At 55.4% G+C, this 22,557-nt stretch overlaps 5 protein-coding genes across 5 annotated transcripts; 1 reads left to right on the top strand and 4 right to left on the bottom strand.

Moving 5' to 3' along the window:
• Positions 1–37: 37 nt before the first annotated feature.
• COCSUDRAFT_46169 (hypothetical protein) lies at positions 38–11,081 on the bottom strand (the record flags this gene model as incomplete). Its single annotated transcript, XM_005651128.1, has 27 exons — positions 38–961; positions 1,086–1,461; positions 1,599–1,775; positions 1,917–2,111; positions 2,286–2,419; positions 2,602–2,887; positions 3,155–3,346; positions 3,545–3,776; positions 4,005–4,191; positions 4,399–4,539; positions 4,669–4,783; positions 4,972–5,146; positions 5,338–5,530; positions 5,649–5,904; positions 6,097–6,318; positions 6,508–6,701; positions 6,962–7,105; positions 7,324–7,615; positions 7,740–7,901; positions 8,082–8,318; positions 8,420–8,524; positions 8,624–8,800; positions 8,925–9,161; positions 9,296–9,550; positions 9,652–9,865; positions 9,979–10,081; positions 10,667–11,081. 27 exons carry the CDS (start codon positions 11,079–11,081, stop codon positions 345–347), a joined length of 6,033 nt encoding a protein of 2,010 aa, XP_005651185.1. The 3' UTR covers positions 38–344.
• An 819-nt stretch (positions 11,082–11,900) lies between these two features.
• COCSUDRAFT_59159 (hypothetical protein) lies at positions 11,901–12,244 on the bottom strand (the record flags this gene model as incomplete). Its single annotated transcript, XM_005651127.1, has 2 exons — positions 11,901–12,027; positions 12,135–12,244. 2 exons carry the CDS (start codon positions 12,242–12,244, stop codon positions 11,901–11,903), a joined length of 237 nt encoding a protein of 78 aa, XP_005651184.1.
• A 2,253-nt stretch (positions 12,245–14,497) lies between these two features.
• COCSUDRAFT_64585 (Pkinase-domain-containing protein) lies at positions 14,498–17,280 on the top strand. The gene is made up of 11 exons (XM_005651126.1): positions 14,498–14,709; positions 14,824–14,908; positions 15,003–15,065; positions 15,225–15,426; positions 15,548–15,604; positions 15,707–15,814; positions 15,927–16,043; positions 16,151–16,318; positions 16,465–16,602; positions 16,725–16,849; positions 16,989–17,280. The coding sequence occupies exons 1-11, from the start codon at positions 14,571–14,573 to the stop codon at positions 17,125–17,127; spliced, it is 1,341 nt and encodes a 446-aa protein (XP_005651183.1). The 5' UTR covers positions 14,498–14,570; the 3' UTR covers positions 17,128–17,280.
• Positions 17,281–17,360: 80 nt separating this feature from the next.
• Positions 17,361–18,835, bottom strand: COCSUDRAFT_52410 (ubiquitin-conjugating enzyme; the record flags this gene model as incomplete). Its single annotated transcript, XM_005651125.1, has 5 exons — positions 17,361–17,866; positions 18,034–18,134; positions 18,255–18,352; positions 18,460–18,562; positions 18,796–18,835. The coding sequence occupies 5 exons, from the start codon at positions 18,833–18,835 to the stop codon at positions 17,711–17,713; spliced, it is 498 nt and encodes a 165-aa protein (XP_005651182.1). The 3' UTR covers positions 17,361–17,710.
• A 900-nt stretch (positions 18,836–19,735) lies between these two features.
• Positions 19,736–21,648, bottom strand: COCSUDRAFT_12486 (hypothetical protein; the record flags this gene model as incomplete). The annotated part of the gene is made up of 7 exons (XM_005651124.1): positions 19,736–19,972; positions 20,192–20,428; positions 20,692–20,785; positions 20,901–20,956; positions 21,081–21,180; positions 21,284–21,365; positions 21,504–21,648. The coding sequence occupies 7 exons, from the start codon at positions 21,646–21,648 to the stop codon at positions 19,736–19,738; spliced, it is 951 nt and encodes a 316-aa protein (XP_005651181.1).
• Positions 21,649–22,557: the final 909 nt, after the last annotated feature.

Here is a 22,557-nt window from a genome sequence, read left to right as displayed (position 1 = left end):
ATGTTTCGAATTGATAGTCGACTGACACTAACACTGTATGGAGCATGCCATCTACACGTGTGCACAAGGCGCAGTGGTGGACTTTGGGCTGCAGCTGTTTTGTTGAGAACAGGCTCCAACAATACAAGAGAATGCTACCCATCAAAACATAACCTCATGCCAAAAACAAGCATGGAGCTGTACATGCTGGTGGTACAAGTGTCCCAGCACAATTTTCCTCAAGACTGTCAGGCTACCAGGTAGCACCAGCAGAGATAGTATCATGTCACTCCTACTGTGCATCCGTTCAGCATCAACCAACTGCGACACGAAGTTCACAGTCAATGACCCATGCATTCATGGGCCTAACTGTCGCCCATGTGATCTGCTGCATCACCTTCCCCATCAGAAGCTTCGGTATTCCCTGCCACGCCAGCCGATGGTCCAGAATCTTCCGGAGGCGTCTTACCATCTTCTGCAGCTAGATCCTGCGCAGCATCCCTCCCTTCTGGCATGACATCGCCTGCAGATGTATCCTCATTACCACCATGATCCATTGGGCCCGCTTGCCGATCCTCCTCCTCAGCAACTCCCTCCTGCTGCTCAGCCGGCTCACTGGACAGCTCTGCTGTTTCCAGTGACTCCCCTCCATCCTGGCCAGACCCTGCATGATCCCCCTCTACCGCAGCGTCTGACATGTGGCTGTCTGGCTGCTCTTTCCTGGGCGATGCCACCTCCTCCTCGGGCCCGGCCTCAACAGTGCCATTGCCATGAACTGACCCACCCTCGCGGCTGGCCGGCTCAGCAACATCATCAGCATCTTGGCTGGCAGCTGCTGCATCAGGCGAGACGGGCGACGCGCTTTTGGATGCCATTGCCAGCCGGTGCCGCTTGCGCGGCTGCTGCTGCTCGGCTTCATCTGGCTCGGGCGTTCCCTCCGCTGCCTCCAAGCCCCTCTTGCGTGGAAGCCTCTCCCGCAAGTCTGCAAGACAGGATACAATAACGCCAATCAACCCCGCTGTACCCAACACACTGGATTTAAAGACATAAATCCACAGGCAGTCAAAGAGTCTTTTCTAAAAGCGCACGAGGCGTCAGAAATGCACCTGAGGATGAGGCGTCCCCACCCTTCATCTTGATGCGCAACGAGATGCGCCCGACTCCGCCGTTCGGCCGCGCCTCTGCTGCACCGCTGTCCACGCCCGCCGACTCCCCGTCACGTGAGTGGGGCCCCTCCCCACCCTCACCCGGCTCCGCTGCAGATGCCGCCCTGCTATGGCCGCGCGACGGGCCAGCCGCTGCCTCTGTAAGCGGGGCGGCTGCTTCTGCGCTGGGCAGCTGCGCAGGCGAAGGGCCCTCGGCCTGCCTGCGCTGCTCGTCTGTCAGGCGCAGTGCGCTATCAGCTGCGTCCACCATCCTCTGCAGCGTTTCTCGCTCCAGGCCAGCCCTCAACGCTGTCACGATGGCCGTCATTGCCGCGCTCTGCAATTGATACAAATTGCATCAGCGACAAGGAAGGGCAGCTGCACGTCCTTTGCACTGCTTGCAACACAAAAGGCTTGCACATTCTACGAAAACCTGCTAAGCTTTCAGATTCAACAAAAGGAAGGAGGCCTGACCTGAGCTGGTGTGGTGCCTGGAACAGGTGGAACAATGACTGGGGCAACTGTGAGGGGCGAACTGAGCATGGGCATATGCACAGGCGCAGAAGGCTTTGGCAGGGGCAGCGGGTGCAGCGAGTGAGGCTTGATCTCCTCGTCCGTCAGCTCCCTGAAGTCTACCCACTCGAAGCTCTCCTGTAACCACATGCATGCTCCATCAGCCCACATCCTGGCAGTTACATGCTTTGCAGCTGCAAATAAAGACCCAGTAAGTTCCTTAAATCCTGCAGAAGGTGCTGTACTAGAGTTGGCGGGCTAGCTGGGAAGGAGCTGCACCTTGTCGGTGTCTGCATCATAGATGAGGCGGTGCTTGGAGCGCGAGGCGGAGTACTCCCCGATCTTGGCCTCCCACCAGCCGCCCTGGTCGGGCCAGTAGCGCAGCACCAGCTTGCCCACCCAGTTCTGCCCCTGCCCGTGCAGCGCCGGCCCAAAGCGCCGCGTCGCCACCCTGCCACCCATCGGCTTCCTCCCCTGCCATGGCAGCCCACCCACTGCTGTCAGAACCCCTGGGCCAATGTTGAGTCATTCTAGGTGCCGCTGTGGTTGCACTCACCCAGTTGAAGACATGGATTGGAGCCGTCCAGAATTGATACATGCACTGGCAGCATGCCCTGAAATCCAGATCAGTCAGGGGATAAGACGTACCGGCCGGCGCAGGACGGGGGGCGGCGTGGCCTCGGGTGAGTCATCGCCGTCGTCCACGTCCATGTCAGCGTCCTCGTCATCATCGTCGTGCACTAGCATGTCCCTATAGCTCACCCGCCTGTTGCTGCCCTCACCTGCGCCCCCGCCAGCCCGCACATTTTAAGCAACTCCGATGTTAGACGCTGATCAACACCTGGCTGAGAAAGCAAGAACATGCATGGTGCAGAGACACTGTGCGCTGAAAACAGCGCAAGGCAGCACGCAGGCCAGGAGGGACTTTGGCCTGCATTGAGGGGGAGATGGGGAGGGCACGCACCTCCACGGGTGGTGACGGTGCGCTCCTGGGGACTTGAAGCGCGGGGAGCGGGGGTGTGGCGCGTTGGCGCGACGCCCGGCACAGGGATGGAGGCGATGGGGTGGCGCGGCTGGAAGGGCAAAATGGCATCGGCCGACGGCGCGCGGCCGGCGTTGATGTCGGCGATATACGCGCCCGTCGACAGGTAGTCTTCGAACTCGAACAGGCACCGCTCATAGTTCTGGCGCATGTTGAAGGACGCGCTCGTCTGGCCACGCAGGTCCACGCCCAGGCAGCGACACACCTCCTGCACGCCGCGCCAGGATTTGTTTGGAACACTACCGGCAAGCATAAGATCAGAACACACTCAGAATCAGGAAGCCATGATGCCAGCCGTCTGTTCACGATCTGATGGAAATATTGGCCGCTGACGCACCATCGGAGAATTTGGTGCGATGCACTCAAGAGCCCACATCTCAGCGCAGCAGACTCCATAAAACAAGTGCATGGACCATAAGAGAAGACTAGTGACCTGAGGAATCTCAGCAACATCACAGTGGGAACTTATGCGCACCTTCCACTGCTTGTTGGCGCTGACGATCTCATAGCCGCCCTTGTCCATGACGGACCAGAACACGCGGTAAAGGTCGAGCTCCTGGTGCGCGAAGATGGGCACCTTGAACTTACCGTGCACGCCGCGCATCCAGTTGGTCAGCAGCGTCAAAAACCGCTCCCTGCCCAGCGGCTTCAGCATGTCCAGCACATCCTGCACCATATCTCAAGCCTCTCAAACATGAGCGATGTTTCTGTCAGCAGCCAATACGCACACACCCCTCTTGCTGGTTATAGGGCAGGCACGATGCCGATGCACAACGCCTGATTGGAGAGTCGGGTGCTGCGCAGAGTGACGCAGACTCAGCGATGTTGTAGCAAAGATGTAGTCCTGAGTGAGGGGTGGGCTCACAGAGGGCACAGATCCATGGTCGCCGGGGCGGTGCTGCACAGGCATGTACAGGGGCGGGCCCGAGTCGCCGGACTCTGCGGGGGAGGCCGTGGCCGCCGCCGAGGCGCGCCTGGGCGTGGCAGCCGCTCGCGCGCGCTCCTCCCTCTCCGCAAGGGCCTTCTCCATTGCGGCCTTCTCCTCCGCTGCTCTCTCCAGTGCCAACTTCTCAGCCTCCGCCCTCTCCTCAGCCTCCCTGCAAGCCAAATCCTCTCAGGACACATTTCACTTTTTACGCGCCTGCCCATGTCAAAGACCGGGTGCCTTTTGCAACACCTCGCAGATTGCATCCTTCCACTCTAATTGCTCTATGTACCTCCTCTAGTACCAAGGACACTTGCTGACACACGCCAATCTCACAAAGACAGAAAGATGCTGTGAATGGCAGCACGGGGAGGCACAGCTGTGGTTGCTATCTCATCACCATTGTATCAAAGCCAGGCAAGTCATGGGGACAAGAGCAGATGGGAGGGTGGCGTGCCTGCGCAGGGCGATGGCCTGCGCTCGGAGTGCTCGTGCTTCGGCGTCCTGCTCGCGCTGCCGCTCCTCCTCTGTGCGCTCAAAGTCTGGGTCCATCTCCAGCTCCCATGGGTTCACGCACTCCAGCTGGCCTGCAGCATGCATGAAACACTTTTCACTCCCATGAAAACGGTGGGCCCATGGTATTTCATGGTCTTTCCATGGCGTCACACTATGACATCTGCTTTTCTCCGAATCAGAATATCCAAAGATTATTGCTTCTGAATCAGGGAGGCTGGCATGTTTGAGCAATTGCCCGAAATCCGTTTTCCGTTTTCCTGCGAAGGCAGAGTGTGAACCTGCGTAGCCGCCGCTTTTGCCATCCCAAGCGACCTCAACGGCTTCCCAGGGGTCGTATGCCGCCCACTGACCCTCCGGCGCCTCCAGCTCCGGCTGCTGCTGGAACACCTCCGACACCACTCCCCTATAGTAGACCCCCCCTGCACGCCACTTGCTTCTGTCAGGCCCATCGCGAGCAAGCTTCTCCACCCTGGTAGGTCTGTCAATCGATCAGGTTGTCACAAGTGGATGCGTGTCAGACACAGAGCAGCCTGCTGCAGGCAGCACACCTTGCTTGGAGCCTGCCCTTCCCCCAAAGTACATGCGGAACCTGTCACCCGGGCTCCACATGCGGTGCATGCCCTTGTCAAACAGATCCGCCTTCACCATATAGTCCGGCAGCGCCTGCAACACAGACACCTCATTCTGCTCACCAAAGTGCGCAAGAGCTTCGACTCCAACATGCTGACGCCTGCGGCCTCAAGCGGAATGCATCCGAGTGCACAATCTATACTGCAACAAGGAGTGAATCTTCAAGGGCCATAAAAAGATGCTTGGAGGCAGCCTTGGACGCAAGAAGGAACGGCGCGCACATTGTCGGTGCGCAGGGGCACAGCGATGGGTTGGACGGGGGACTGGTGGCGGGGGCCCCTGCTGGAGGGCTGCAGCAGGATCCAGGTGCAGGGCCAGGCAGCGCCGCCAGCCAGCAGCTCCTCCTCGCTGAACCCATCCAGCAGCGGCCCTGCAGCGCTCCCATCCAGCATCGTCCTGCAAGCACACCCGCCATGCTCAGCCCGACTCTACCGCCAAGCTCAACGACTTTTCTGAAGCAATTTCAAGTGCTCAAAGCCGGCAAGGAGTGGTTTGAAGCCTAGAAGGCTGTGAATTTGTCCTGAGTGAATGTCAAGCATGAGATAGACACTGATCACAGGTCTCCAATATGAAGGGAGAGGACATACCTGCGATAGGCGATGCCGACCACTTGGTAGCGCTCGATGGGCCGCAGGGAGTCCACAGAGGATGTCAGGGCCTCCCACTGGGCCTTGACCTCGTCCTTGATGTCCTCCGGGAGGGACAGCTCCAGCTGCTGGGGCACCTGCACCGCCTTGGGCTCCTCGCCCTCCTCTCCCTCCTCTGCTGCCTCCTCCTCATCTGCGCAGATAAGCACTCGATCACCTTCTTGCCCAAAGATAAGTATTGCAAAGGAGCCAGCTAGTCTGCAACTAAACAGCACAAATCAATAGGTGTGGGGGGGTTGTGGCATCCTGACCTTGCGTGTCTGGAGCTGGGGAGGACTCTGCCGTGTGTGGCGGGGGATCCTCCTTGCCGGGGGAGGGCGGGGGAGGGGGGTCCAAGGGGGCCAGGCCCAGGGTCTGCATGTATTTCTTAAGGTGGAACTGCAGCCCTGTGCGCAGCAGCACCACCTGATCGCCGTGCTCGGGGAAGTACAGCTGGCAGTGCTCCTCCGCCGCTATGCGCATGAAGGCCGGCCGCGAAAACGCATTGCGGTCCCGGCCTTGGTGCACCTGGCACGCGGACAAACGACCATTCATAGCTGGTATTGGGAGCCTTTAAAAATGCTCGTTCGCAAGCAATTCTATTCACGTCGCACATGTGCTTGCAGGTGTGCACACCGTACCATAGCACCTGTTAAAAAGGTGATGAGTAATCTCACGACAATGAAAGCTACTGATAAGTTTCAGAGATGAGAAAGTCACCTGCAGGGTTGCAGTGAGGAGGAGGGCGTGCTTCCAGTCGACGCAGTAGGAGGCAGCGCGCTGCCAGTTGGTCTGCCAGTGCTTGTACCAGGCCTTGCCCATGGCGGCCGCCGCTGTCAGAAGCGCCTCCACCTTGAGCAGCGCCTTGGCCATCTCGCTCGGCGTCCGCGCATAGCTCATCGCATCATACACTCCCAGCAGCCGCTGCACCTGATCCTCCTCCTGCGCCCAGCCACTCCACTTGGTTCAGCCTTATCTGTTGCATGCTAAACACAGAGGATTGGACAGAGTAAAACAACAGAGCGCACACTGACATCTGTCAGGTTTGCTGCATGCACCTGGGACTAGGCAATGGGGTTGCAAGGATGATGTTGCAAGGAGGTGAGAGGAGGAGAGGGATATTGGACGCACCGCAAACCAGAAGGGGACGCGCATGAGCATAGCGTCGACGGCGGCTTGCATGCGCAGCTCAAAGGCTGCCTGCAGGGAGGCCTTGGGCCAGCTACCCTCGCCGCGCAGCTGCGGCGCCACCATCCCCCTGTACCCGTCCCAGCGCCGCGCCTCCAGCTCTGCAGCCGTCAGCACCGCAGCCGCGCCCTCATCGCCTGCGTGACAACTCATATATGCTGACTTGACACCATGTAACTAGAGTATTCTGAGGATATGCAGGCACGCAGGATAAGGAGAAAGAGAAATGCATGCAGAAAGGCATCAAGGCACAGCGAGCGGCAGGAGATGGGAGAAAGGGCTGCCGCACGAGTGCACGTCGTGCAACAACAATGCAATGATCCCCCGGCCCAGGAGCACTGTGTGCGGAGGATTGCATGCGCGAGGCAGGTGAGCAGCGGGAGGAGTAGGGGCATACCTGCGGGGGCGGCGATGTTCTGGTTGTGGGATGGTGCGCCGGCCTTGCGCGGCAGGGGTGCCTGCGCGAGCGCGTTGAGCAGCGGCGACTCGCGCTCGATGGCGCCCTTGCGCAGCCACTCCAACAGCTCCACCACCTTGTCGCCTGCTCACCCGCGTCTTTCTTTCACTTAACACCCCCATCATGTCAGGTGGTCACAGCAGGATACTACCTGAGCTATCTACCTGAGCTAGTGGTACAGATGTGCAAGTAACACTGCAGAGGAAAGCAGAGCAGAGCAGTGCAGGAGCAAGAGGATTTGATCCAACAGAATAATGGTATATTTGAAGGGGAAGCAGGAGGGTCATGTTAGGCAGCCGCACCTTCATACCAGCCCCAGAGGCTGCTGTCAGGCTCCTCGACATACACACGCCATGCGGAGGCGCGGCCGCCCAGGGCCCAGTAGCGGCGCCTGTGCAAATCCGCGCCGAGCGGCCGGCGCACGCCAACGCGACACGCCTCCATCCACCGCTCCCACTCCTCCGCCGACCCGGCCGCGCTCGCCGCAGCCGCCGCCTTCTTGGACGGCCCCGCTGCCGGCACCGGCGGCGCCGCAGCGCTCTTGGCCGCCTCATCCTCCTCCTTTGTACCCTCCTTAGCGTCCCCATCCTCTTTCTGCAAATGCCGTAACCACCACCGCTTTGTCACTTAGTCGTTGATAGCCTAACAATGCTTAATTACACCGTCATGCCTATTGACCAGGTCAACCCACTGAGGACAATGCAGTGTTGGCACGCACCTTGCGCTTCACCGGTGCGGGCATGGCATCGAGGCGCGCTGCGATGTAGTCACGCACAGCATCGGCGCTCAGGGCCAGGGCGGACAGGCCGCGCAGGATGGCGATACGCTCAAGCACACTCAGGTCATCATACTCCGCATACGCCAGGTGCACTGCAGCTTCCTGGTGCAGTCACAACACCACAAACTCACACCTCTCAGGGCCGCTAAGCATGCACAGAGGACGCTTCAGTTTCTCTTGCACCAAATGGAACCATTGTGACACAGACTGACTCGAGCGAGACTGCAACTGGCGACATAAGAAGTTCATCTTTCATGATAATTTATCAACAAAATAGCCCACCCGCGCATCGTCGTCCACAGCAAAGGGCGGTGCATCAAGGACGGCCTTGCTAACGCGGCCGATCCAGGTGGTGGCGAGCGCGTCGGCGGCCGCCAGCTTGACGGTGCGGGGGGCTTCGGCCCCATCCGCGCTCAGGCCCTTGCCCTCGGCGCCGCGCAACAGCGCGCAGTGCACCTCCCGCAGCACCAGCCCAGACGCCAAGCCAGCATCGTCTGTGGGAGGAATATACGCCACGCCCTGCTCACACCATGCCAGCAATGTCAGCGCCTGTCGTCCTTGCCTCTGCATGCACTTGTCTGTGCTGGCCACGGTCAGGAAGTGTTTGTTGAGTGACTCACCCCAGTGGGTGCGGCCGAGCCTGAGGGTGTTTTCTTGTCCTTGTGCTTCCCTGCACTCATCTTGATGCGCAGCTTGATGGGCGTCGCTATTGGCGTCTCCGCCTCCTGCTTCACAGACACATGGTCAGGGAGAAGCTAGAAAATTCTCTGGCATAAGATGCTGAATAACATTCAGAGTGTCATGTGTGTGCACGCCAAACGCACCTCTGCCTCATCCTCACGGTTGCGCTTTGACTTCCTGGTGGCTTCTGTGGCTGCCTCGCCATCTTCCCCCGCTTTAACAGATCCTGGCTCCTCAAACCCGGGCACAGCAGGAACGCCTGCCTTGATGGGGCCCGGGCACACGGCCGCCTCCAGCCGCCACAGAGGCAGGTATGGCGTCTGCAGAACAGTCGCACAAAGCGCTCAGGGAGCAAGCAGGATGGTCTTCCGTGCTCTCTACAACCGCCTGTATAGTGGCAAGACATCAGGCAAAGGACCAGCAAAGAGGGGCAAAGTGAATCACTTGCAGGACGGGTGCCAGGGTCTGCAGCAGCTCCCAAACAGCGAGCAGGTCAGGCAGCAACTGCTGCGGAAGCCGGAAGCTCCGCGTCGGCTCCGGAGGCGCCCCGCGCTCGGCGTCGGCCGCGCGCTCGCGCTTGGACCGACCGCGCTGCTCTGCCGCCGCCTCCACCGCGGCCGCCTCTCGCGCGGCCGCCAGCTTGCCCTTCCGGCCCAAAGGGGTGCCCCCGTTTTCCACCCCCTTGTGGCAACACATAATGCTCAGCACAGCAACTCTCCAGGGACGCTGAGAAAGATACCTCAGTGGAGACCATGGTGACTTGCAGGACATTGTAAACAAATTGCCTGCCAAGGAACCCATGGCCAGGTGCTCACCAGCCCATCAGCGCCCGAGCTTTTCCTCTTACGTCGTCGCTTCTTTTTCCTGCGGACGATGGCCCCATCATCCTCCTCAGAGTCGTCCAGCTCCACATCAAGCTCTTCATCGATGCCCTCATCCCCATTCTCCGTCGGCTGTCCTGGGCCGAGAGCGAATTGGTCGCCAGACTGCTTCTTGCCGGCCCCCTCTGCCTTGCGCTTGCGTCCTTTGCCCGCCCCTTGCCCGGCGGCTGCCGATGGCACATCATCCGCCTGCAGGCATGCGAGAAGCAGTGGTGTCTCTGAACCCTGGGCAGCCTTTTCTAGAGCACAGCAGTGTAGCAGCGCATGAAGCATGCCCCAGGAAAGTGTACCTGTGTCCAGGTGGAGACCTGCTCCTCAGCGAACGAGATGTCAGCGTCATCGTCGTCCAGGCCCAGCTCGGCTGCTGCTGCGGTGGCGGCAGTCCTGGGCATCAGCTTGGCATTGCGCTCCAGCATCTGCAGCGCCACCGCGCACATCTCCACCTTCTGCTGCGCTGAGGTGTATGTGCTCGCGTAGGCAGGCGCGGGCGTGTGGAGCCTGTACCTGTTGCACGCACCAAACTCTCGTGAGCTGGCAAAGCCCTGGAAAACTTGTATGCAGTGGACCACGGCAATGGCCAAGAGAGAGCCCAAAGACCCGGGGAAAGCCGAACTTACCAGCTGCTCCCCGTCACTATCCACACAGAGAGAGGATCGCTGCGGTCAATGGTCCAGTCGAGGACAGGCCCAGTCCTCACATAAACCTTCTCCCTCTTGCTGCCTGCGGACAAGGGCACCGTCTCAGACTCTGCATCGCATCAAAAAATTTGCGCAGGGTTGAGTGCATCAAAGCCGGCAGGGAGCCTGAGAGCATACCAGGCTTGACTTTGTCCGCAGGGATCACTTCTCCTTGCGCGACGATCTCCTCTGTCGTGCCTTCCACATGCTCCAAGGGAACCAAGTGGCCCATATCACTGCTTCTGCAAAGCTGGAACAAGTCGAGGTGGCGCACTGGAAGTTCAGTCCCCTCTGTCCAAACACAAGCAGAATTTAGGCCATCTTGGCTTTGGCATCGACTGTTCAATCAAGCAGCCAGCCTGCCTCTTAGCCAGAAACACCCTCCCAGCACAGAGTCCACCGTAAACCCCAAAAATTAATTCATCTGATGTATGTCATGCCCTGGAATATTGAAATGTTGTAAAGCTATTTTGATAACATGCATCGCATGATCAAGCGAGAAAGAAATTTCGAACAGGTGAACAACAGCTGTCTCTGATGCAATCGCTTTATGCACTGAAAAATAGATAGAGGCAAATCATCAGATCAGAAACATGAGGCACCCAGAAATTGAAATCACTGCTTTTACCTTCCTCGTACGACAGCTCGGGAGGCACAGCTGTTTCGGAACTCCAGGTGATGGCACCATTCTTGGCCGATTTCGCAGCAGAGGGCGGTGTTTGCTGACTGAATTCTTCCGTAAATTCCAGGCTGAGTCCTGCCTCTGTCCACTTTTTATGGAAGGTGCTCTGAACTTCGGAGCAGATATCGCGAGTTACGGTGTCGGCCTCGCTGTCGTTGTAAGTGAAGCAGTTCTGAAAAACAAGATTGACGTCGCGAAGCACTTCTGAAGGCTTCTTGTAAACATCTGCTCCTTGTGACATCCGGCTCATAATCGTCCCGAAGTCCATTGGCTGTGTGACCTTGTCGTTATAGTCGTCGAGCCCCAAGGCCACAGCATCAACAGGCTCGTTAAACAACAGCTTTGAGGTCTTCAGCCGCATTATTTGATTGAGCACCTTTCTGGCCTGAACGAGGCCCTCCATCGGGTCACTGTATTGAGTAGGAGCCATTGCGTGCAGCCCTGATGGGCCAGATGCGATGCAAGATGTTGGAATGTGGAATGTGAATTTTCTCTCTCAAGGGCTGCGAAGGAGGGAACTCCAATTTAGACAGAGCACATGCCTCTGCATGGCGAAAAATGTACCCAAGTTTTTTTCTTCCTCTTTCCTCAAGCCTGAGGTGTCGACAATACTTACACATCATCCAAGTCATCCTCCCTCTGGATGGCAGCTGACCATCACCACCCGTTTAACATCAAGCCAAAATTCTAAAATTGCCACTCAAAACAAGCGCTGGCCGCTCGGCAAGTTCCTACAGGCAGATTGCATCCCGACACTCACCGAATCATATCCCTGAGTTTCCACAGATTGCGCAGATATCGCAAGGGGCCATGCATGCAAGGTTGCAGCGGAGCTTCACTCAGGAACCAACACCCACGTGTGCACACAGCCAGCTAAAACCGGCATCATTCTTTGGGATATTGGTCCTCACTGGTCCCCAGGCGTCTCTCCGGGTCATCTCGCTGTGTGAGAAAAACCAGTAAAACTATGCGCCGCGCCTGGCCTGTGTAGAGAATCTGAAGACCAACAATGTATAAGGAGGCACAGACGAGCTGATCATGCACCCATTGCCGCAATGGCGGCCACAGTGTTTGGGCAGAAGAAAACAAGAACTCTACACACCAGCACATGGCAGCAGTTACGTGCGCACCATGGCATTTGGTGGGTGCATTATTGCGATGATGAGTGTCGCGCTGTAGCTCATGCACCATACTTGTGTGCTCGGCCCAGCTTGTAAGCTATCTCTGGCATTAGCCGCTCCAGCAGGATGCCCCCACCGCCCCCCTGCTTGCACTGCTCAGCTGAGAATGCTGTGCTGCTGTCCTGCCTGCAGGACATCAAGTAGATGCCATTAGTGACAGGACTAAAGAATGCCCCGTCGGCACAGCTGAACTTCTGAGGCAAACTACAAAGTGCACAGGCGTCAGGCCTCACCTGACGACCCCCTTAAGCCTCTGTGCGAACATCACAGATGCATCATGCCTGATGCGCACTGTTTCCAGCCCGGCAAATTCAAAACTCTGCCTTGGTCGCTGCACACCCATCCCTGAGGAGCTCCTGTCTGTCTGGAAAGGACTGTATTGCACATCATGTTCCTGCATAACACCACTGCAGCATTGACTAAATCTTCCAATGATAGACAAAGTAACGAGCAGTGCTTTTTTAGAACAAGAGTCTACTGGGCAGCATTGCATAATTTTGGTATTTTCACAGTGTGGTCTTACCACGGACATGAGCACAACAAACATGAGCATGTCTACGAGGTCGGGAATATCATCAAATTCCTTGCAGACAGCATCCACCCAGGATAGTGGTTTGTGCGTGCTCCTTTCTGCTGCAATGCCTGACACCTCTGCCTGAGATTTGCCGGACATCCCTCTCCCTGCTGTTTGTGTCAGATGAACCAGGAGCAGGTCTAGCTCGTCATCGTCTTCTCTGAGAGCGTCCATGTTTAAACCTACAGATGCAGCTGATGATAGACATTGTCGAAGCCCTGCACGCACAAGCTTTTGAGGAAAGAAGAGCACACGACACAAGATGTGCAGCTTGCAAGAGGCACAGACAAGATCCTTCACAGATTATTGCAGGTCAACAGCTTGGTATTTCGCCGCACCTAGGTCATGCATGCACGCCATTGCAAATTGCCTGGGAGGTGGCAGCAGAGATGGCTGCTGATCCAATTGAGCATTAAACACTTCTCTCAAGCTTCTGCAAGAAGAGCAGCCGGCCTTCTGTGCAATCTGCAGAGCTTCCTCGGAATCACTGATGACTCCAGCGCCCATGCCTTTGAACCTGCACAGCTTGACCCTGGTGGAAAGCAGCGCAGCGACATTGCTCATGGCTCAAACATTGTCAAGGCGATGGTGTATGAGAATTACCTATCGGGAAATGACGGCCATTCCCCGTTTGGCTGCCCAGCATAGCTTGTCTCGCGAGTGTACTCCTGCAAAATGTACAAGTCCCACGTTGCACAATGATATCAACTGGCATCCAACAGTCTCTGGCATTGCTGGCAATTGACACCATCCTTCTACCTTGTGGATGCCGAGCAGCTGTGCGAATGCACTGAGCTCCACGAGGTTTCCAGTGTCTGCGCGCAGTGCCAAGTGCCCAGTTCTGCCGTCCCTTGCCACAGCATCAAGATGCGGGCGCTGCCCCTTTGGATCTGCATCTCCTTCTTGGAGGTCCAGATATATCATGAGGCACTTTGGTGGGGGTTCCTGCAAAGCTGCTGCCTTCCAGGCTGCAGAGCACACAGTACTTTTCAATGTGGTTAGTTCCTGCCTCATCAACATCGTACATTTTGTCCAGTGTGTCAGAATGTGTAGAGGTCCAAATTTTATGAAATCGAAGGAAGTCCTGGGACCTGGTCTTGCATTGCTAGTCTCTTGATCCAATTCTTGGCAGTCCAAGCAATCGCACAACACCCTACGTGGATATGATCTTGGCATGTTTAACGGCCTAAATGACGTTTGCAGTATTGAATGCTGCAATCAGGACGGTACTGCTTCAGCTTGACAAACGTCAGTGGTTCAGAGTTTCGATTTGCCCTCATTTGTTGGCAGAGCGTCCGCTGTGTGAAGAAATCTTATTCTCACACCCAATAAATGAAGAGGACTTCTTTCAACAATGAATGGAGAAACTTTTCGATCTCTGGATGCAACTGCCTTGCATGGGGAAGCTGAGCTCTCTAAAATTTCGACCCCTATGGCAAGGGGTTTGTTCGCCGACCTTTGGGCCAATGGAACACTTCCGCAGACATTCCCACCCATTCGCCCTGTCCGCATTCCGCAAAAGCACGATACTCAGCAATCGTGTGTTATGCTTTTGTTAAACGTGGGGGAATGAAAAGCAAGATAGTCACCAACCAAAGGATTTGTCTGCAATACTGGTGCCACTCTAGGGTTGAATTGAGGCTAGTGGGGTTATCGGTCTAGCTGACAAGATTATTTGTGTTCCTTCTTGATAGAATTTGTGTTCAGATAGTACAGATTAAAGCGGATCTGGGCTAAAACCGTCTCACTCACAGAAACCGCAGCCCCAGTCCCCTCGGTTGCATGAGCAATTAGGGTGGGATTTAATTGAAGACATCCTCATCGCATGCCTCATCATCCTGTATTAGAGCTGCAAGAAGCCCCCGCAGAGTGTCCAAGATCGGCGTCCTGCGCGGCAGTGCTATCAACCGGTGTGCTTCCTCCGACAGACTATCGTGAGACCGCTGGGGGACAGACGACAAATGTATTCTTGGATAGGGATGACTTTACATCTCAAGACAGTGTCTGCCACATATGGATATTGTATGGAGAGTGACAGGCTGGGAGAGTCTGAACAGCTCTGGCAAGACAGGACATCTTGATATATACAGAGGAAATGACCCCTACTTCGCCAGGAATGCCAGAGATTGCTCCCCGAGCGATAGGACAATTTATAGAAGTTCCGAGAGATTTTTTCTGTAGAGGCCCAGATGAACGAGGCAAGAGGCCTAGGGATGTGCAAGAGGTGAAAACAGGTAGAGCTGACTCAGAGCACCGGAGGCCTCAGCCTGAGTCGAGGCAGCATAGTGAGTCGAACAGGCCACTGCTCCTCCTTATGCGCTGCTGACACCTAATGCAAAATGATGCAGGCATTGGCACATCAGCTGACGAGCTTCAGGCGCATCTTGCATTTGCGCGGCGGTGGACTCTCCTTCCGACAGGGCCAAGCGTTAGGTGCGGCAAAATTTGACCCCCTGACGCATAGTTTTGCCTGTTTTGTGAATCCATGTTTAAGCGGTACGTTTCTTGATATCTTCTTAATGCTCAGGTGGCCACACAACCTTCTGGTATCTTCATGCTGCCCCAAAGGCCTGCGCAATTCAGTGGCATGGTGAGAATCATTCCGAGCTGACGCCACAAATATCTAATGCGTTCTGCTTAGATGGCATCACATGCAGCAATATCTTACAGGCTGGTATCCCAGAGTACTGGATATAGGTGATCAGTGCGTGGCCATGGTAAGGACATGCTTGTGTCTGTTCTGTTGCAGGAGCCTGTCAGACTTTCGGCTGCAGAGGAAGATTGGGGGTGGACAAAATTCCACGGTGTACCAAGCTGTGCACTGCTCCTCAAAGACTGCAGTTGCATTGAAAGTTTACACCAAATGCACATTGACTGCAGTGACTCGCAGACAGGTGCAACGTGAGATTGAAATCCAGGGGCGCCTTCATCACGACCATATTGCAAAGCTGGTGAGGCAAATTTTTCCTGAAATCATCTGCACAGCGACACTTTGTGTTATGTTGTGAGTCTGAAGGAGCTGCCTCTTCACATGTCTTTACAGAGGAAGGCTGACATTTTTGTTTACTGCAGTACGGAGCCTTCGAGGATGAGCAGAGCTTGGTGCTGATCTTGGAATTTGCCGCCAGGGTGAGGGCCGCCCTCCCCTTCGCATGTTCAGCATCTCCTGTGTGCAACTTGCACATGCTCTTTTGACCTGATGTGCGAGAAATATGCTTCAATACCCCACAGGGCGACCTGCTACGCCACATCAGCCGCTCTGGTCCTTTGACAGGCGCATGGTTAGTCGACAGTGTCTTGCGGCCGACTCTGCTGGCTCTGGAATACCTGCACCAACAGGTCCGCCTTTGTGAGCATATTTTCATGCATTGGAGGTGCAGTGGCTTAAAGATTGTGGCTGTTGGAAAATTTTCTTAAAGGTGCACTGAAGACGCTGGCAACTTCCGTGCAGGGCATCGTCTTCAGGGATCTCAAACCAGAGAATCTGCTGGTGGTGTCTGGCGCCGTCAAACTGGCAGACTTTGGCACAGCAATCGATGTCCGCCTCGAGAGGCCCCTGTCTCGCCTGGTGCGGCTGCTCTGCTATCCTCACACTCCCCAAAACGGAAGCCACTTGGTCCACATTTGACCTTACAGCCTATTGACAGGAGAGTGAGAGCGTTCTGTGGGGTGCAGGGGACCCTGAACTACATGGCGCCAGAGGTGCTGAGATGCACAGACAGGGAGTGCCCTGACCTCACCTATGGGGTGTCTGCTGATGTCTGGGCGCTGGGAGCTATGCTGTACGAGCTCCTGCTCGGCAGAACTCCCTTCCATCACTCCGACGTCCTCGTCACCGTACAGGTTGGCCCTCCCCAGCTTCCCTGCATGCCATGTTGCATTGTATTGAAGGCCAGAGGGATGACAAGATGGTGTTGGAAGTCCTGAACCTCATAAGCACCTGATACAGATTATGTGTTGTTGACCCTTGTTGCGCGCATGCATCACAGAGAATTGTGGAACGCGAGGTGGAGATGGCAGGGAGCTCTGTGTCGGCAGCAGCGCAGGATTTCATCCTGCAGTGTCTGCGCAAGGAACCCCACCAGCGGCCCAGCATAACAGACCTGCTGCGGCACCCTTGGATGGAGGTGCGCATGCATGGATGATTTCCTTGTGAATACATGCGTTACGGTATTCAATGCATGCGCTGCTCATCCAAGGACGAGCCTTCAAACCAATGACTGAGGCTTGTTGGGTGCGTGCTGTGTAGGCTGCAGAGGATGATCAAGTCGGGGCATGCAGCTCCTCGTCAGCAGTGCAATCTTCAGTTGCCCTCCCTTCAGCTTCTGGCATGCCCGCTGCCCACGAAGTTACACTTCCAGAGGCTCCTGATAGGTGAGCTTTTGATGCATATAATGAATTTGAGCGGCAGAATGACAAAGCGGTGTACCTTTTGGCACTCACACCTCTTGGAAGAGACCAGTTGCAGTGAGTTATGCTATGCATCAAAGCTGACTTTTTGCACCGTTTGTAGGAATAGGCGGAAGCGCGCAAGCAAGCTGCAGGCCTCACCGTCATTGCGGCTTGGCCGACCATCGCGCGCTCTGCAAGCAGCAAATCAGCACGAGCAAGATTTTGGCAGGACGAGAAGCATGGAGCACCTGCCTGCGTAGATGCCTTCCTGTATGATGAGGATGATTGAAGAGGACTGCCACTTGCGGCTGTATGGCGTTATTCTTGCAGAAGTGTGCAACAATCTCGTCTTTCCTTGGTAGAATTTATGAAGGACTTGCAACCCGACTGGGGAGTGTTGGTACATGCTCGAGAACGATAGAAGACCATGCATGCACTGCAGGCATATGTCGTCATGCAAGCAATGTGCATGTGCATGCATGCGCAATGCGGTGCCTCCGACAGTTTTACCCAGACCAGTCAGTTCCACACTGCACATACATATTGTACACATGTACATACACACACCAGCAGGGAGCCAAGTCAGGGGCTTTTGATGAAGACCGCGTGAACAGCTGCAGCACACTGGACCCGCCTCTCACACGGGCCTATTCTCTTCAACAGACTTTCCGAAAAATCCCACCTACAAAAAGAACTTAATGGTACATCCTTCCTGCCACTGCTGTCGCAACAAGCATCAGGGCCGAGCCTGAGTTCTTCAAGGTCAAAGCTGACGCTTACAGTGCAAGTCTTGCACTCAAGGCTTGCAAGTCTGTCACTCGCACAAGCGGCCTAGTGGGCCAGCTAAAGCATCTCCTGCGACTTGCGCACGACGCGCGCCACCCGTCGCTTGAAGCCTTCCCTGTCCTCTCGCCACTGTTTAGCCGCATCGATGTTGGCGGGTGACTCATCGTTGGGAGAAGACAGCATGGAGATGATGGAGATCATGATGGTCTCCACCTGAACAGCCACGCCAGCACTTTTGAAAGTAGAGCCAGCAAGGCAAGATCCCAATAGCAAACACAAAGCACAGGCCCTGCAGCTCTTCCATAGCTCTCATTTGTCAAATCAGGGTCTGGACACAGGATTGGCCATGCACGAGTCGGCTTGGGGGAGTAGAGCCTCACTGTGTGCACAGGCGACCAACGCTCTGAGGCACGCTCATATCCGTGCGGATCATCGCCCGGGTTGTGCAGAATGGAAATGCACACTCGCCCGTCTGGATACACTGTTCCCCGCAGGCCCACCAAATTCAGGACAGATACTGTGACTACTCCTCCTGCAGCTGCTTCCTGTAACTGACGCACTTGTAACAGCCGAGAACAATAGGCAATTTAGGGTGCCCCACCGTTTGGATGCCACATCTCTGACGTGAATCTGCAGGTGGGAGGTGACTGCGGATAGTCCTGAGGAAAGCTCAACGTGGCGTTGAAGAAGCCTCCCTCACTGTGCTCGAGCACTTACAGATGCTCAGCAGCAATTCGACAGATTGATGTTCCGGGCATAATTCAATGCATCCACGCACTGTTCTAGGCAAGCTGGAGGAGGCTCACTAGAGTGTGTCAGGTGGGCCCATGATGGTGATTTGCCACTCGAACAAATTACTATCGTCTACCAGGCCCGCGGAGAATCCATCCACTGGTCTTTTTGTGAGTTCTGCACATGTCACACATGCATTCTCAATCCCTGCCACACTGAGCCCAAGGCAGTTTCTGGAAGGTGTGCTTTTCAGAACAACGACCAAACTTCTTGCCAGTGATATCATGGATGGAATGAGGTCTTTGTGGTCCGCAAGCAGCTTTTTGGTGAAGAACAGGCAGGCTCTGTCACCAGCCAGAATGATTGGGAACAGCGATAAAGCTTCAACGCGTAAAGAACTTTCGGCTCACCCTTCAATTGCTTGTTCAATAGCAGTGAAGCTTGATCCATTCTTCTCTACACGCAATTATTTCCAATCGCTCAAAGCCTTCTAAGGAGCAGGTATTGATGTTTCTGACCCCAAGAATAGATGTATCCTTATGGCCTTAACGTGCTCTAACCCCGTTGCGAAAGGTGCTAGCCTCTAATGTTGTATAAACACTCATGTCAATACCAGTGGGCAATTCTGTGCGATTTAAAGCTTGCGGACTCTACATTGACACTGTTTGCGGCAGTGCCATGCCAGCGCGTCGTGGTTCACCCTAAAAATGGGGTGCATGCAGCGGGTAAGCTGCTCTGTCAAAGTTCTTAATGAGAGGCTTTCCAGGTAGAAATCACTGGAAGTGATCAGCAATGATGCTCTTCTGCAGACAACAATTCCCAAAGAGCATGCAGGCCGGTGCCAGTCTACCATAGACTTATGGCATAAATGCACATGATCCGGTAATTACCGGTATGACTTCAAGTTATAAGTCATGACGTCATATGAATGCATTTGACTGTGCATGCACTGCAGCTGCAGGTCACGACCGCTGCCGCAGCGGCGATCGCAGTGGCTGCCACTGGCAGCTGGGGTCAATTTTGTACCACATATATGTAGACTGCAAGTTCTTGCCGTCTCCAGGAGGTAACTCCATCATATTTTCAGACTGATGACAGTGTTGGTTACAAACAGTTGAACTGCAGTCTCCAGACATGTCACATGAAAGTTGTCATGTGATGAACGGTGTCTCAAAAGAAACACCACAAGCCTTGGGTTCAATCCAGTTCTGTGACAAACAATTCAATTAATCGCCCGGCATGCAGACAAAATAGAGCATTGCACAACCTACTACAGCCCTGTGCAGTCTCTCGGGAAAGGCTTCGCAAGTGCGCAACGTATAGCACGGCCTACTGCTAGCAAACAGGTCCTCACTCGCCCACGGTCATGCCGAAGCCAAACTTGTAGTCCTTCTTCCAGTGGTCGATCTCTGCTGACAGGATGAAGTTGACGCCGACGTTGACCCTCTCCTCCAGGTAGGCCGCCACCTTGCCGTCGGTGTCGATGCGGCCGCGCAACCGGCACTGCCGCAGAATGTAGTCGTACCCGAACGCCGCCGTGGCTTCCCGCGAGTTCCAGTTCCACAAGAATTCCGTCGCTAGCGACACCTGCAGCCGCACATTGTCACCTCAGCACTCTCCAAGATCTCCGCCAGCGCAGAAAACAGGCAAATTGAACTGAAGTCACCGGCCACTCAAGAGTGCCAGACTCTGGGGCTGGCATTCATGGTCTGCAAAAAGGCCATCCACCAAGAACCCAGAAGCTTCAGCATTCAGCATGATCTCAGACCAGGACGGGCAGTATGGTGGAGAGGCAGGGCGTGGCACCTTCTCGCTGATGCGGCGGAGGTACGTCAGGGAGACGAGGCCGGTGGTGGCCAGCTGCGCGGTGGCGACGTGCGCATCGTTGGCGTAGCGCGCGGCGAAACCGGCGCCGGACTTGCGCTGCTGGCCCAGCCAGAATGCCTCCCCGCCCAGCGCCAGGTGCGGCGTCACGCTCTGCAGGTAGTTTACGCCCACAAACTGGCTGTTGCCCAGCTTCACCTGCCCATTCCAGTCCGAGCCCTGCGCTAGCACCCTCTCCCCGTGAGCATACATCCGCAGCACCCACGCGGCAGCCATTCTTGGATGTAGATGCAAGAACAGACTCCTCCTTGGATGTAGATGCAAGAACAGACTCCTCCACGATCTCTAGGAGGAGCACACAGGAACAGGGTAATCTATTTCACAGCCTGATTTCAAGATCGCGAGCGGCTCCAGGAGGGCAGTTTTCTTAGTCTGAGGCTTAGACAGGTGCATATATCGCAATGACTTGCGGGAGGGCCCACCTTGACATCGACATCCACCATTCCCTGGGACACGCCCGCCTCTGGAGCCAGGTTCATCTGCAGCTTGAAGCCGAGCCACTCGTTCAGATCGTACCTGCACAGGAAGTCAGTGTCACGTCACATGCCTGGGAGCCAGTTCTAAGAGCTAGCGACATGCAAGTGGATCCGATGGTTCTGCACAGCAATCACAAGGTTGATGAGGTGCTCACTTGACCCTGCCGCTCATCCTTCCATCCGTCATGACGCGGCCAATCATCATGTTGCCCTGCCAAGGACGCTTGTCTTTTCAGAATAGCTCTCCAAAACAAATGGAAACTCAACAGCAATACATAGCAGCCTATTGATCGCTGAGCATAGGGATGGGCAACTTCCATGGAGCAGCAGCATACCTTGTTGCTGACCAAGTTCGCTCCAAACTCATAGGTACCCATTGGCATCTTAAGAGGTTGATTGTTCTGGGTAGGAACATCTATGTTGCCCATGAAGAGGCTGCAGCACATGAATGGAAGTCAACATACTGTGCCATATAGATTAAAAGTCTTGAAATCACCCGTTTGACATCCATCAAGTGATACAAGGGTACCCAACTCACCTATGGCACAGGGCAAAGTTCTGGTTGAGGGGCTTGGTGAAGTCGAATCTGAGACCCTCAAAGAGCTCAGGTTTCAGGGTCACTGCACGTAGCCGCAAACAAATCATCAGGAAAAAGGGAATGAAAACAGAAGTGAGATGAGATTTGCAATGAGCCAAGTACGTTTTCCAGATACAGCAAGGCAGAGAGATGTGAACAGCATAAAGTAAACAGGACGTACTCATGGATTCCCTCTGCAGCTCCTCATACTTAATGGGAGGCGGAAGACGCATATAGTCGATTACTTCAGCCGGCTTGGCAATCCCAACCTGGACAGCGTAGAGGATCACATCTGGTGTCTGGTTGATGGATTGTGTGCATCGCATTTCTCTGAGAATGAGCTGCGCACCTTGCCGGCTTGCACATTTCGAACTAGTTCTGCTGCTGTAGGAGGTAATAGCGAGGTGTTGCTGCTCGATCCCCTCACTGCTGGAGGACCTTCTGCTCTGCTGACGGTGATCCCCATCCTGGGGTGCTGGCCGCTTTACCTCCAGGTGATTCTGGAAAATCAGCGCATTATATCAGTCCCTGCTCCTTTGGTCGAATCTGCAGCAGCGGAGCCCACATGCACACTGCGCTTCTGGGCGAAGCTGTTGCCAGCGGCGGACCCTTTCCATGATAGCCTAAGTTGGCGTCAGCTGCTCACATGCTGCAATCCTTCCATGCTGAAACCTTCCACAGCAAGAAACAGTGACGAAGATGTCGCTTGATTTGCTTCTAATTGATTCAGGATCAGCACGCGCTGCATGTATTGCACCATGTACCTTCACCTTAAGGGTGACATGTCCGACTCGGGAGTCCACTGGCCCTGCAGGGCGGACGCGTCGGGCCCCGGGAGCAGTACTACAGGATATATCTATATAGTATCTTGGCGCCGGCGGGTGCCGGAACGCGACCCGGCCGGTTCGGGTGCTAGCGCTGCTGGCCCAACCAGGTTTGAATTTGTGCGATTCAAATGATGCACACATTAGAATGCCTGGTGGGAGGTATCCCTAAGGCCTTTACAATCACATTGCTTACCTTGCGGATGCAGATTCTTCCCTGTCCTGCCAGTACACTACACTAGTGGCCCAATATTGATCCCCAATCGAACAAGAACGTCCAAGCGCAAACGCTGTAAGCCATATATATGAGCCTCCCCATGATACGGTCACCACCATGGTGCATGCATGATGATGCACCCAGGACGATCCGGGGGTGATGAGCTCACCAGGCCTCCATCTCAACAGACCTGT

Source organism: Coccomyxa subellipsoidea (assembly GCF_000258705.1).
Source record: "Coccomyxa subellipsoidea C-169, whole genome shotgun sequence".
NCBI lineage: Eukaryota > Viridiplantae > Chlorophyta > Trebouxiophyceae > Coccomyxaceae > Coccomyxa > Coccomyxa subellipsoidea.
Note: the sequence above shows the minus strand (reverse complement) of the source record. Positions and strands in the feature narration are given on the sequence as shown.